The following is a 14,325-nucleotide window of genomic DNA, read 5'->3' as shown; positions in this document are numbered from 1 at the left end:
TCGGGTCTTTCTAATACTCGGTTTCAAGTATGGAACGGGGTTCGGGTATGACCAGGCATTGGCAATACTCGGGTCGGGTGCGGGTATTGTCTCTAAAAACCGTACCCTATGCACCGGGTATAGAACTGGGTATTTGAATACCCTATTTTTGGGTATTGAAAAACCCTATTTTCAGATTTTTTCGGACTTTTTTTCAAGGTATTTTTTGGGCATAGGTTAGGTTTTTTAAGGGGCTGCACTTTTTTGGGGTATTTTTCGGACAATTTCGGGTATAGATTGGGTATTTGAAAAACCCGATTTCGGGTGTTGGAAAAACATGGTTCCGGGTATGGAACCGGTTCTGGTTTTCTGGTATTACAGGGTACAAATCAGGTCCGGTTCCAGGTTCAGGTTTTGGTACTAAAATGCATGCCAGATCCGTACCGGATTCGGGTTCGGGTAGTAAAAACCAACGTATAAAAAAAACCCGGTTTCAGGTTTTTTTTCAGTTCCAGTTCCGAATTCAGGTTTTTTTTTTCCACCAAGCCCAAGGCTCTAGTTGGCCCAACAGATGCTTTTGCGTGATCCTGCCTGGCCCAAATCTGCACAAGGCCCACTAAGTAAGATTTCTAGCTTGGCTTCACTTCACGCATTCCTTTACTGACATTTAAATTCCATGTTAATTTTTAGAATTTTCTAAAATGTCTTATTAACGGAGAGATATTTCATTTTTGTCCCCATAAATAAAAGTTCAATAATGTCTCCTACAAACACGTCTTTCTGTCTCCATTAACGAAATATTTTGGTTGATGTATATGAATACTGGTAGATGAGTTGTATTACTTGATTGTTCCTCGTGTAATCATGATTGGTTGACTATGTATCTTTTTATTAGGATTATTCGTTTAGATTGATTAATTGTGGTTGAGCTAGAGATAGGATACATAGGAATATCTCCTGATAGCATCTTGTTTCAGTGTTAGCTGCTTGAGATTGAGAGGTGGCAGAAAGTCGAGTTTATCTTGTTTAGTTATCGGGTTAGGTTAGAGTTGCATGAGAATGAGCTTTTCCTTATTGTCTTGGATTCTTTTTTTTGGTAAAAAGGGCGTTGCCCTTGCTAAAATAAATTAAAATAAAACGAATACAAAAAAGATGAAAGCCTTTGCATTCAAGTGTCATAGATTAGAATAGAAAGGATTACCCCTTAGTAATCATTTATCCAAGTAAGCTTATTTTATTTTCTAGATCCGTTTAGGTGAGCCAATGAGACTAATGAGTCTGAAAGGTGATCCTGACTGAGTGTCTCAGAATTGATTTATCTTTAGCTATCATATCATTACATTCGGCGAGCCGATTATGAGAATAGTAGTCATCAATAGGATTCCTAGCCTAGATAGTTGTTTCTCCATATTTGATTTCTTCTCGTGCTTAGTTTGTTTTTACATTGAGTTTCTGTTTAACTTTTCGGTTAACTTTTCTTATGTTCAATTATATATTTTTATTCTTAGTTGTTCTAAAATCAAGGTTTAGCGTTATTTTTCCATCTTGGTAACAACGAATTCGACATCCTAACTTACTCAACTTTATTATTACACGAACCATACAATTACGTTACATGAAGTTTGGTGAATCGAATTTCAATACCCAATTTGTGAATTGTTTTATTTATTAATTTAACGCCCAATGCTGTTTTGATTCACGATTTGACTGCTTTGATTAGGTCTTTTAAAGAGGAATTAAGTTGTTCTGACTTGGACTTGGACCCACACAAATGAGGGGATTTTTAGAAGGCGATTTTGACCATTGGGGAGCTTACTTTTTCATCAATCTTGGAGAGGAATCATTCGGTGCCACGAGAGCATTCCACATCAATGTTCAAGACGAATCAAGATTGAATATCCGATTCATGTAAGAATCCTCATGAACATGCTAGGCTAAATTTTTTTAATTGACCCAGGTGTAAGGTTTATGTTTTACACATTTGATATCCTTGATTTTTGATTGTTTGGAATTTAAATTTTTAATTACTAGGTTATTGACCCGTGTACGATACGGGCGGAAATATAGAAATCGTCGAGTACACACATGTCATACAAAAACTTTTTGTTGTTTATATACAACATATATTTTAATGGAGCTCTAGAACAAGGAGGGCCTTGCAAGTATGATGAATCCAACCTGAAGATTTTACAAGCCTATGCATAGTAACTTGAGAAAAGATGATAAATAAAAAAGTTCCAGACTCACGTGTAGAGAATGCAAGAAATAATTATCATATAGTACCAATATTTATTATATAGTACCAACTTTTAGTAGTGACAAATTTTTAAAATTAATACATCTACTACAAATAGCCTTAAGCAATTAGCGAAACATATAGCATCATCACCTGTATGATGCCTGTGTAATCAACAACCAACATCAGCAAATTGTTAGTAAAAAATACATACACGCACAAACATTGAAAGTATCATATCAATCTCTACCTTTACATAACAGATGTTAGTTATTGCCTAAACATTTAGGTTTTGGAGCTCCTCAAGTGAATTAATATCCAAATCAACAATATCATCACCCTGACAATACAAATACAATATTATATAACTATATATAACAAATACTCCCATGATGAAAATGCGCATTTATGAAAGAAAGCAAGCACCTTCAATCTTGAAACCATAACATTCCAATTCCTGTCGCTTTTCTTTTTATTTTACAATAATCTTAACTCATGAATCGACTCAAAAACTTCATACTATTGCTTTATTATTTTTCATGTGGGGCTAAGAATGTAAAATCAACCTATCATTAAATAAATTAAACAAATATATATTCCTAAGCAAAATTATATTAATCAAATGAGGTTAAAAAGAGTAACCTCAATCTGCTCAACACCATTAGCATCCATCCACACCCTATAAGGTATTTGTTGGCGAGCTGCTCGGTTTCTACTTTCTAAACCCTATCCATTATTAGATGAGTCAGTCCTAACCTGATGCCCATGAATAATGCTATATTTATTCATTTCTTGATTTGGAAAAAAAAAGCTAGAAAATGAAGAAACCCTAACCTGGTGCTCATGAATAATATTATGTTTGTTAAAAACCATGTACATGATTGAACTAAAAAGAATGAAAATCAGGAAAACAACAAATACAAGTAAGAAAATATGAAACTTATGCAGCAACAATGTAAGCGACATAAATCATTGGCTAATTGATCGATGACCAGAAGATTGAATTTAGGGTTTGGAAAAGTAAAAGAATAGAGACAATAAGAACCATTACCTGTTTGGAATAATGCTATATTTATTCATTTCTTGATTTGGAAAAAAAAAGCTAGAAAATGAAAAAACCCTAACCTGGTGCTCATGAATAATGTTATGTTTGTTAAAAACCATGTACATGATTGAACTAAAAAGAATGAAAATCAGGAAAACAACAAATACAAGTAAGAAAATATGAAACTTATGCAGCAACAATGTAAGCGACATAAATCATTGGCTAATTGATCGATGACCAGAAGATTGAATTTAGGGTTTGGAAAAGTAAAAGAATAGAGACAATAAGAACCATTACCTGTTTGTTAATTGAACGACTTGGAAGAGACTAAGAATTGATGGTGGGCATCAGGATTTAAGGAAAAAGATGTTGTGAATGGGAGTTATGGAAGAAGAAGAAGAATTAGCGTGAGAAAAGGAGTGGGAGTGTAGAGAGAAACCGCACTGTAACTATTATGTTATAATGCTGAGATTTAATTTCAGAGAATTTCTAGGGTTAGAATTTAGGGGAAAGAAAAACAGTTACAAAGGTATTTTGAATTTAATTTTAAATTATTTAAATGATAATAACTTCTAAGGTTGTAAGATATATATGGAATTAGTGAATGGAACCAATAAGAATTTATTTTGAATTATTTAAATGATAACAAATTCTAAGGTTGTAAGATATATATGGAAATTAGTGAATGAAACCAATAAGAATTGGCTAAAATGAATTTTTTTAATGGATATATAGATTTTTAATGTTACAATTGAATTCAATTACAATGTTACATAGAGAATTAGGGCCGGCTCCGAGTATCCTTTGAACGTTTTGGGCCTGGGACAAGTAATAAAAATGCGAGACAAGTGATATAGATTTTTGTGTCTTTTTTAGATTTGGTTTACTAGTTTAAATAGTTATTAGCTTTTGTGGGACAATCTTTTAAAGAGAGAAAAGAAGAATAAGACACATAAAAAATATGTTGTGTTGTTTTTAAGAATTAAACTTGTGTCCTTTGCATTTACTTACAATGGTTTTCCCAACTAAACTAAGAAAACTTTGATAATCAAATGGATGCATAATCTAAATATATTACTTTAAACATATATAATTGAAAAAAGAGAGTTGGCCCTTCGGAAGATCAGGCCCGGAGCCGTAGCCCACCCTGCCCCCCTTTGGGCCGGGCCTGTAGAGAATTATCAAATCAATACCAGTTTATACACATGGAAAACAATAAAAACCTCATAATGGCTATGATCATGGAATGCTTATTCATAAATGTTGGGTTGACTAGACGAGACAATTTTACTAACGATCATCGATATTTAGCTACGCAATCTACTTCAAGGGATCTGATAGCCACTTACGAAATATCCGATGAAAAATCTGTGTTCTCTATGTGATTAATTATGGAGTCGAAGAAGAAGGAGAACGCACAATAAAACACTTTTATCGCCGGCAGATATGCCTCCTACTATGCAATCTAGTTCAATCAAGTGACTTGATAGGAATTATGATACGAATCCGGTGTTCTAAAGGAAAATTATTACGTTTTACGATTTGAAATGTAGAGAGTTTTAACTACTAATCAACAATTACATACCCGGCTAAGTGCCTAAGTGGCTTTTAAGGAAAATTCTTATTTTAATAGCAGTAGTCAGTAAATGAACCTGTCATGTATTCTGGTCATTAGTTACTATACAATATACATCAAAGTTGATGGACCCAAACAAGGCCCAATTTCCATTGAAGAGGCCGAGAAAAATATCTCTATATATATGGAATTTTGGTCAAAAAAAGTCAAAACCACCGCTTAAAGACCTGAAATCAAACTTCTTCATCAACTTCACTTCAGCTTTGCCTGCTGTCGTCATTTTCTTGTTTGTCCAAAATGAGGAACCAAAGGCGTCAAACTGCTCTTAAAAAGGTGATTTGATCCATCCATAATTACTGATTTAAAACTCGAGTTTTGTAATTTTGGTAAATTGAATTTTGCTGTATCTTAAAGAGGTGATTTTATTTATCCATGTCGCTGATTACTAATTTATTTTCAGACTAAATTTTGTAATTTTGACGGATTTAATTTTTATTGTTTCTGTCAAAATCAGACACGATTTTCCAAAACTTTTGACAATCTACGATCTAGGTTTGCTTCTACTGAAGTTTGTTTGCTGATGCGATTTCTTTAGTTATGCTGAGCCTTTAGGGTTATCTTTACATCTATTTATGATTATCTTTTTTTGATGACTAATTGCATTTTGTGAATTAGGGGGGTCACGGAGAATCGAATTCAAAGACTTCCATCACCAACCTGCCATATGAAATTCTTCTTATGATGCTGTCACTTTTGTCCGTAAAAGACGCTGTGGCTACGAGCGGTGTTTGCAAAAACTGGAGGTTCTTGTGGCGTCGTTTAACCGACTTGAACTTTTTTTCTAATGTGAATTTCTATCCTCAGCACTCTAAGCAAATTGAGCAAGTGAACAGTGTCGTCCGAAGTTATAACCATCCCGTGGTTCATAAATTCCGGACAAATTTTCGTAATAGTTTTTTCACTCCGGAAATTATTGATGAATGGCTCCAGTTTGCGGCAAACAAAAAGGTTGAGATTCTTGATCAAAATATGCAAACCAATGTCCTTGTTATAACATTATCAAATGCTAGGCTTGCTGAGCTTGTGTATTTAAAGAAGCTTTACTTGACTAACGTTGTGGTGAGAGACGCAGATCTTGAAGAATTATTAAAGAGATCTCCGCATCTTGAGTCGATATCTATTGACCGCTCCAGATTCTTGACTCATATCCGTGGTGGTGGACGATAACTTAACTTAAAACATTTTAAGATAACGTTCTGTCTTGATCTTGAATCCCTTTATTTATCTGATTTTGACCTTGAATCATTCATCTACGACGGTCACCTAATGGACTTACGTCTTGCTTATCTTCCGACACTTAAAGAAGCCAATATAAGTGGACTGTTCAGGTTGGAAGATGTATTCAGCAAGATGTCTTCTAGTTATTTATCCCTGCAGGATGTTACTTTCACTATATATGGTCCAAAGGTTTGTAGTTCAATAATTATGTGTATATATCAACCACTAATATGGAGATTGCTTTCTTCTTTTGCAGAGAACAAAGCTTCATAACATTCCTCAATTACCAAATGTCCGGGTACTGACACTGATAATCACTGCTGAAAAAGATGATTCTCTACTAGACTTTGTTTCCATTGCTGAGGCATGTCCAAAGTTAGAGACCTTTATAGTTGAGGTACATTTGTCCATTTAATTAATAAGTTCTTGTAACTGCATATGTTATAACAAATTAATAATGTTAAAATGTAGTCAACTAAGAAGAAAAATACCATCGGTCTTAATTTGCAGCTAAGTTGGTTTTCCCCGAACAAAAGCAGAAGGAAAGCAAGGCGTGTTGCTACTGATCATCCCCTTCAAAACCTCAAGTTTTTCAAATTTTGAAGTATTGTAGTCGAAGTAGTGATCTCGAACTTGTTCAATATGTAATTGACCATGCAGCTGCACTCAAGAAAATAGTGATTGATACGCGCATTCCGGTTGGGTATGTGTTCGCACCTCCAAAGGAGAAAGCAGCTCGATCTTCTGCTAAGCGCCAACTGAAAAGAATCATACCAATGAAGCCACCGGGCGTGAAGCTGGTCATACTTTAATTCACAATTTCAGTAGACCATGACTAAATTTATTTCAGTTTTTTAATTTACTTTGATGAACTACATACAAATCATTGTCGCTTGATTCCTTTAATTTACCATCTGGGTAAGCTTTTCGGATTTCTTTCAATAGGTTAAAATTCATGTTATCATACTTCTAGAAGAGTTAGAAGTATGCTTGAAAAAGCATTATAGTTTTTAAACGTATACGAACCAAAATAGGAGAATTATTTTTTATTGAATGCAAAATTTTAAAGCATAACTGGATATCTTTGTTCTTTCAGTTTTTGGCTCTTGATCGATGATGGTCGTATTGTGCACATTTTACTTACCAATGAATAAATGTACTATGACAATCAAGTAACAATCGTGTAGGTCCCGAAACCGGATCCGACAACGAACGGCTTTGTTCTTGATAAGTGCTCGAGACGGGTGCGGTTAACGACCGAACGAAAACAAATAAAGATAGTGTAAATGAACGATCTTGTTGTCGGTTAAAGATTTGATATATTAATAAACGAACCGACCCACCCAAGGTGAGCTCCCCTTGGGTGGATGATTTACACCATACAAAACACACATACATATGACAACATGTTTCCTATTTATAGCTAAAACAAGAAAAAAACATTCTAGAAGCTTTCCCGTTGAAGTTAAACGCGTGTCGAAGTTCTCGTCTCGTGTCCGGAATTCTCGCCGACATTAATTATTATATTGACCGTGAATAAATAATAGGTTTCGTAATTTGATATCGCAAGTCACATTTTTGGCCTTACAAATCGACAATAATGTGTACCAAGGCAATTTTTTTTAAAAGGAAATCCGTCAGCGACATAATGGTTTCCATCTTCATCAAATTCGTACTCTTCCTCTTCCACGCACTTCACTTTTTGCCTCCTAACCATAACTCATTCGAACAATCGAACCAGTAAACCCTTTTTCTCTCCGCGATCAGTTTGCATCAACTCCCCAACAATACGTTACAGAAAACCATTCGAATATAAAAATTGTAAGATAACAAGAACACCCTTTTGGCCATGGATGAATTCTGGAGTTTATCAGAATTGCAACACGGAGTGTGATTTATGGGTTACTGTTTCGTGTTCATGGAGGAAGATGAAGGTGAATGATTGCTCACGTGGTTTTTAATGTCGTGTTATTTATTAGTTTAAGCATGGAAGGGAAGCTTCTTCATTGGCAAGGTTCACGAAAATTGCAGCTTTGTAAAATATACCACATTCCAGTTCTGTATAGAATTGAATTTGGTTGTAGGTTTTTGTGTCTTTTCTAGATTTGGTTTACTAGTTTGAACAGTTATTGGTTTTTGCGGGACAATCATATTAAAAAGAGAAAAGAAGAATAAGATGTGTGATGTTCAAGACTTGAACTTGTGACATTTGCATTTTTTTATGATGGTTCCAACTAAACTAAGGAAACATTTGATGTACACCAAATGGATGTATAATCTAAATATATTATTTTAAACATATATGATTATAAAAAAAGAGTTGGGCCCTTCGGAAGGAACAGTGTCGTCCGAAGTTATAACCATCCCGTGGTTCATAAATTCCGGACAAATTTTCGTAATAGTTTTTTCACTCCAGAAAATATTGATGAATGGCTCCAGTTTGCGGCAAACAAAAAGGTTGAGATTCTTGATCTAGATATGCAATCCAATGACCTTGTTATAACATTATCAAATGCTAGGGTTGCTGAGCTTGTGAATTTAAAGAAACTTTACTTGAATAACGTTGTGGTGAGAGATGCAGATCTTGAAGAATTATTAACAAGATCTCTGCATCTTGAGTCGATATCTATCCACGACTCCAGATTCTTGACTCATATCCGTGTTGGTGGACGACAACTTAACTTAAAACATTTTAAGATAACGTTCTGTTTTGATCTTGAATCCCTTTATTTATCTGATTTTGACCTTGAATCTTTCACCTACGATGGTCACCTAATAGACTTACGTCTTGCTAATCTTCCGACACTTAAAGAAGCCAATATAAGTGGACGGTTCGGGTTGGAAGATGTGTTCAGCAAGATATCTTCTTGTTATTCGTCCCTGCAGGATGTTACTTTCACTATATGCCGTCCAAAGGTGTGTTGTAGTTCAATCTTAATTGTGTGCATATAGTCAAACACTAATGGATATTGTTTTCTTCTTTTGCAGACAACAAAGCTTCATAACATTCCTCAATTACCAAATGTCCGGGTACTGACACTGATAATCACTGCTGACAAAGATGATTCTCTACTAGACTTTGTTTCCATTGCTGAGGCATGTCCAAATTTAGAGACTTTTATAGTTGAGGTACATTTGTCCATTTAATTAAAAAGTTCCTGTAACTGCATATATGCTATATCAAATTAATAATGTTAAATGTAGTCAACTAAGAAGAAAAATGCCATCGGTCTTAATTTGCAGCTAAGTTTGTTTTCCCCTAACAAAAGCAGAAGGAAAGCAAGGCGTGTTGCTACTGATCATCCCCTTCAAAACCTCAAGTTTTTCAAAATTTTGAAGTATTGTAGTCGAAGTAGTGATCTCGAACTTGTTCAATATGTAATTGACCATGCAGCTGCACTCAAGAAAATAGTGATTGATACACATGTTCTGGTTAGGTATGCGCTCGCATCTCCAAAGGACATGGAGAAAGCAGCTAAGCGCCAACTGAAAAGAATTATTCCAATGAAGCCACCAGGCGTGAAGCTGGTCATACTTTAATTCACATTTCAATTGACCATGACTAAATTATTTTTCAGTTTTTTAATTTACTTCGATGAACTACATACAAATCAATGTCGCTTGATTCCTTTAATTTACCATCTGGGTAAGCTTTTCGGATTTCTTTCAATAGGTTAAAATTCATGTAATCATACTTCTAAAAGAGTTAGACGTATGCTTGAAGCCTTGAAAAAGCATTGTAGTTTTTAAACGTATACGAACCAAAATAGGAGAATTCTTTTTTTGGTATTGAATGCAAAATTTTAAAGCTTAACTGATATCTTTTTTCTTTTGGTTTTTGGCTCTTGATTGATGATGGTCGTATTGTGCATTTTACTTACCAATGAATAAATGTACTATGACAATCAAGTAATAATCCGACAATAATGTGTACCAAGGCAATTTTTTTTAAAATGAAATCCGTCAGCGACATAATCGTTTCCATCTTCATCAAATTCGTACTCTTCCTCTTCCAAGCACTTCACTTTTTGCCTCCTAACCGTAATTCATTCGAACAATCAAACCAGTAAACCCTTTTTCTCTCCGCTATCAGTTTGCATCACTTCCCCAACTATACGTTACGAACAACCATTCGAACATAAAAATAGTAAGATAACAGAACACCTTTGGGCCATGGATGAATTCTGGAGTTTATCAGAATTGTAACACGGAGTGTGATTTATGGGCTACTGTTTTGTGTTCATGGAGGAAGATGAAGGTGAATGATTGCTCACGTAACTTTTAATGTTCCTCAAAGAATTATCAATCAGGTTCAAGTTTAAATGGGCTATCATCATATATATAGACTTACGTTAAAGCATGTTGTTTTTGAAATATGAGTTCACCTATGTAGGTCCTTGAAATGGATCTAGAAATGTGTTGTCCGGATCAATCCGTGCACGAGGACAAGCCTAACAATAATAATAGCCCTACAACCGAGTTTTCATTTTGATTTGCTACCCTACCGTGATTATATGGGAATGAATAAGAGGCAATCACAATGGCTTCTTTATTTCTTCATGTTCAAAAAACCAAGGTTGTTTAGAGGTGATGGCACGAAACCTCACATTTGTTTTTTATTGACACTTGTATCATAACACAGATATATATTTAGCAAAATTTGGTATAAGCGGCTTCTGCCTAAAACTTGTTAAATGTCTCTGGAACATGCTACAATCTAGAATTGACCCGAATCAATGGATGACACGTTTTTTTATAGTTGCTCGGGTGGCAACAGTCACAATCGTTGTGTTGATGGCAACTAATGGATGGTGGTGTGTCGGTGACGACTAAGTTAGGAAGTTTTATAAGAGTGTCTTATACTATCAGATATTGATTTCATAAAACGAACAAGCGTTGACACTATTAAATGATATCAGCCAAATGTGCTCAACAACTTTACATAACAGGTTTCAAAACAAGAGTCAGGTGGGTTGGTCGACTCGAAACACATCATCATCAACCAATATAACTAAAGATAAAAAGATTGCATTTTCATAGCTCTAAGCATTCAAAACCATTAACACGCTCATACAGTAGTTAATATATGTAAAAACGAAAAAGTAGAACTTTTAAAAGGGAAATATTGAAGCAATCAAGCAGTAGGAACCTGTAAGACATGCCAACACTTGTACATGAGTGGTACATTTACAGTATGGCCAGATCGACACCTGGAGGCAATAGCGGTGAGAGCTGGCGCGCTGCAGCAGATCGAGCAGCTTGCTGTCTCTTCAAAATGTCATCTGTAATTATCCGAAAAGGATGGCAGCAAGGATCTATGACTATTTCTTCAAGTGCAACAGCAGTCTATGGCATTGAAGAGGTAGGTCCCAGCAGAGCCCAGTTGGACCCGCAAGACTCACCTTAAACAGGGACGTCTGCGCAGAGACCAACTGGATCCGCAGGACCAACCATGCTCAGAGAAGTGACGTCCTTACGCGCAGTATGCAAGCTGGTCCCGCAGGAAATGCCTCCCATGGTGAAGGACTCCGCCTGTTCCCGCAGCCTCGGATACAAGCCATGAGTGAAGGCCACCCGCGCAGCATGGCTACACGCACTAGGCACTTAACTCTCCCCAGTGTCACCTGAAGGAATGAGCAAAGGCGGGAGGGGGAAAACTCCCGCCTAAATGAGCCAGTCCGTATGATGGAGGATCTTTTGTGATACCTGACGAGGTACAGACAAAAGATCTGACCAAGAATGCGACAGCTCACTGACAGCAGCATGGCAGACAGCACGCCACAGCACTGTGACCAATAGCCGCCGCCTACCCACCAACTCCTGCCATACCACGTGCCTAGCCTGTTGTTGGCAGAAGAGGAAGAGTGCACGACACGCCTGCTCTGTGTCAGCCGCTACCTATCCACCACTCACAGGCAGGGCACGTGCATAGGTTACAGTTGGTAGCGTGTTGGGCCGGCTAAACCCCTTGGAAACCTACCTTCGGCTATAAATACCCCAAATGGTATGACCATCTCATCTTATCATATTATCATCATATATACCTGATATCTGCTCTAGCAATCTCTTAATATACTTTTATATTTAAAGAGCAATCTAGTCTGATTCTCACGCCGGAGGGTGGTCACAAGGAGGAACCCCCCCCTTCTCAGTGACGAGCTCACGGTGTCTGTTTTGCAGGTTATCAGAACCATCTTCCAAGGGTCTAACCCCTCGTGGGAAACAGCTCTCCAACCCCTAGGTTACCAGTAATCGGTCGGGGTTCGACTGGTGTTTCTTCATTGGCGCCATCCGTGCATAAAGCTAGAACTTCATTTTTCTCCAGTTTTTTCAAACTTCTAGAAAGATGGTTAAAGAGACTCCGGTAACCACAACCCCAGCTACTGGAGGGAATACCGGCAACACAGTTTTTACAAACACTACCCCGGTTACCCAAGCCGGGGCAAGTGAAGTAAATTTTACGAACACTACCCCAGTTACCCAAGCTGGGGCAAGTGCAGTAAATAATCGCCCACTGGGATTCACCGATACCCAGTTTAAAAAACGAACAAGACTCCCCCGCCAAACTCTCGAGGAAGTTAAGGCATGGGCGGAGGCACGACAAAAGGAATTCCAAGCTGAGTTGGACGAACGCTTGCGTTCCGTCCAACAGGCCGACGAATTCGAAGAATACTTGGACAATGACTCGGAGGAATCCGACTCCGACGCGAACCCTCGCCATAGGGCAAAAGGGAAGCGTAAGGAAACGGATTCCCAACCGAGAAGGCATTTTGGACAAGCCTTCAAACCAAAAAGCACAGGTGGAAGTCCACGAGACTTCTCCAAAACGTACAGACCGAACGTTGCGAATGCGGGAACGTCCAAATTTGCAAGGGACATTGCGGAAGCAATTGCCCCAAAAAGTGCCAAACAAATGCCCAACATAGGCACTTATGATGGTATGTCCGACCCAGACGACCATTTGAACAGGTTCATAGCAGGGGCAACCGTCAGCAACTGGACGGAACCCACGTGGTGTTACATGTTTCAAATGACGCTGGTGGGGGCTGCTAGGGTTTGGTTTGATCGTTTACCGGTTAACCACATTTACGACTGGGCAGACTTCCAGCAGAAGTTTAGCCAACACTTCAGCCAGCAGCGAAAGTATACCGAGGAGCAATGGACAATCCTCAAATGCATACGGGAAGAAGATGAATCTCTACCAAACTTCATCACTCGCTTCAACTCAAAGAAGTTAAGTTTGGGCAATATCAGCGAGGATCTTGTTCGCGCAGCCTTCATCCAGGGCGCGCAGGACCCAGAGCTTATCCGCACCCTAACGGGTAAAGATGGAATGCCATCCACATGGGATGGCATCATGACAGCAGCTAAACGCTATGCGGAAACGGAGAAGCAACTGGGTAGAGACCTTCCGCAGAGCACAAACCTGTACACCCAGAGGACGAGAGAGGACAACATCCTCACCGCCCGATTGAACAAAATACGGAAGCAAGGCATTTGGCAGTCAAGGGTAAACTTTGACACCTCATCCGGCTTACAGCATCGATTGGGTGAAAGGGATAATGTAAAGCTGCACCGGAACTCCAGATGGACGCCACTTACCAAAAGCGTCACTGACATATTTGCTACTGAAGAGCTCCCATGGCCAAAGCCTCCAGTAATCCGACATCGTCACGATGCTGATCGGAGCAAGTACTGTGACTATCACAGAACAAAAGGCCACAACACTGAAGAATGCATAGACGTAAAAGACATGGTCGAAACATTCGTCAGAGATGGGACGCTCGCACACCTCGTGGCGAAATAAAAGCTAAGCAGGCAGGTGCGTGTGGAACCATGGCTGGGGTAAACATGAATAAAAAATCAGCTTCAATATGGAGACTACATGCTGCATAAAGAACGAGATCCCGAAACAGGTGCGTGTCGGCTCGATGGCACTCCTGTCCCAACATGGAAGGGAGTTCAATTACACAGTTTGCATGTAATCAATTCCAATTTGTACAGAAAAGGCCAAGAGCCACTTCTAATGGAAATGATTCTCTTTCAAACGTCGAAGCTGATGATTTACATTTACACTTTTGTACACACTAATATGCCGGTTTTCACCGCATAATTACAAAAAACGTCATTGCATGGGAAGGCGGTCCTACCCGCACGAACCCAAAAAGCATGATAAACCTTCACGCAGGTCAGTTGAAAAAAAAAAAAAGT

General features: G+C 37.9%; 1 protein-coding gene across 1 annotated transcript; it reads left to right on the top strand.

The window, feature by feature from the left end:
* The first annotated feature begins 5,133 nt into the window (after positions 1 to 5,133).
* Positions 5,134 to 6,063, top strand: LOC143556422 (putative F-box/LRR-repeat protein At4g15060). The gene is made up of 2 exons (XM_077045746.1): positions 5,134 to 5,169; positions 5,512 to 6,063. Exons 1-2 carry the CDS (start codon positions 5,134 to 5,136, stop codon positions 6,061 to 6,063), a joined length of 588 nt encoding a protein of 195 aa, XP_076901861.1.
* Positions 6,064 to 14,325: the final 8,262 nt, after the last annotated feature.

This window comes from Bidens hawaiensis, unplaced genomic scaffold, assembly GCF_021521415.1.
Source record: "Bidens hawaiensis isolate Kalapana, Puna unplaced genomic scaffold, B.hawaiensis_p1.1 tig00018570_1, whole genome shotgun sequence".
Classification (NCBI taxonomy): domain Eukaryota; kingdom Viridiplantae; phylum Streptophyta; class Magnoliopsida; order Asterales; family Asteraceae; genus Bidens; species Bidens hawaiensis.
This window is presented reverse-complemented; position numbering and strand designations above follow the sequence as displayed.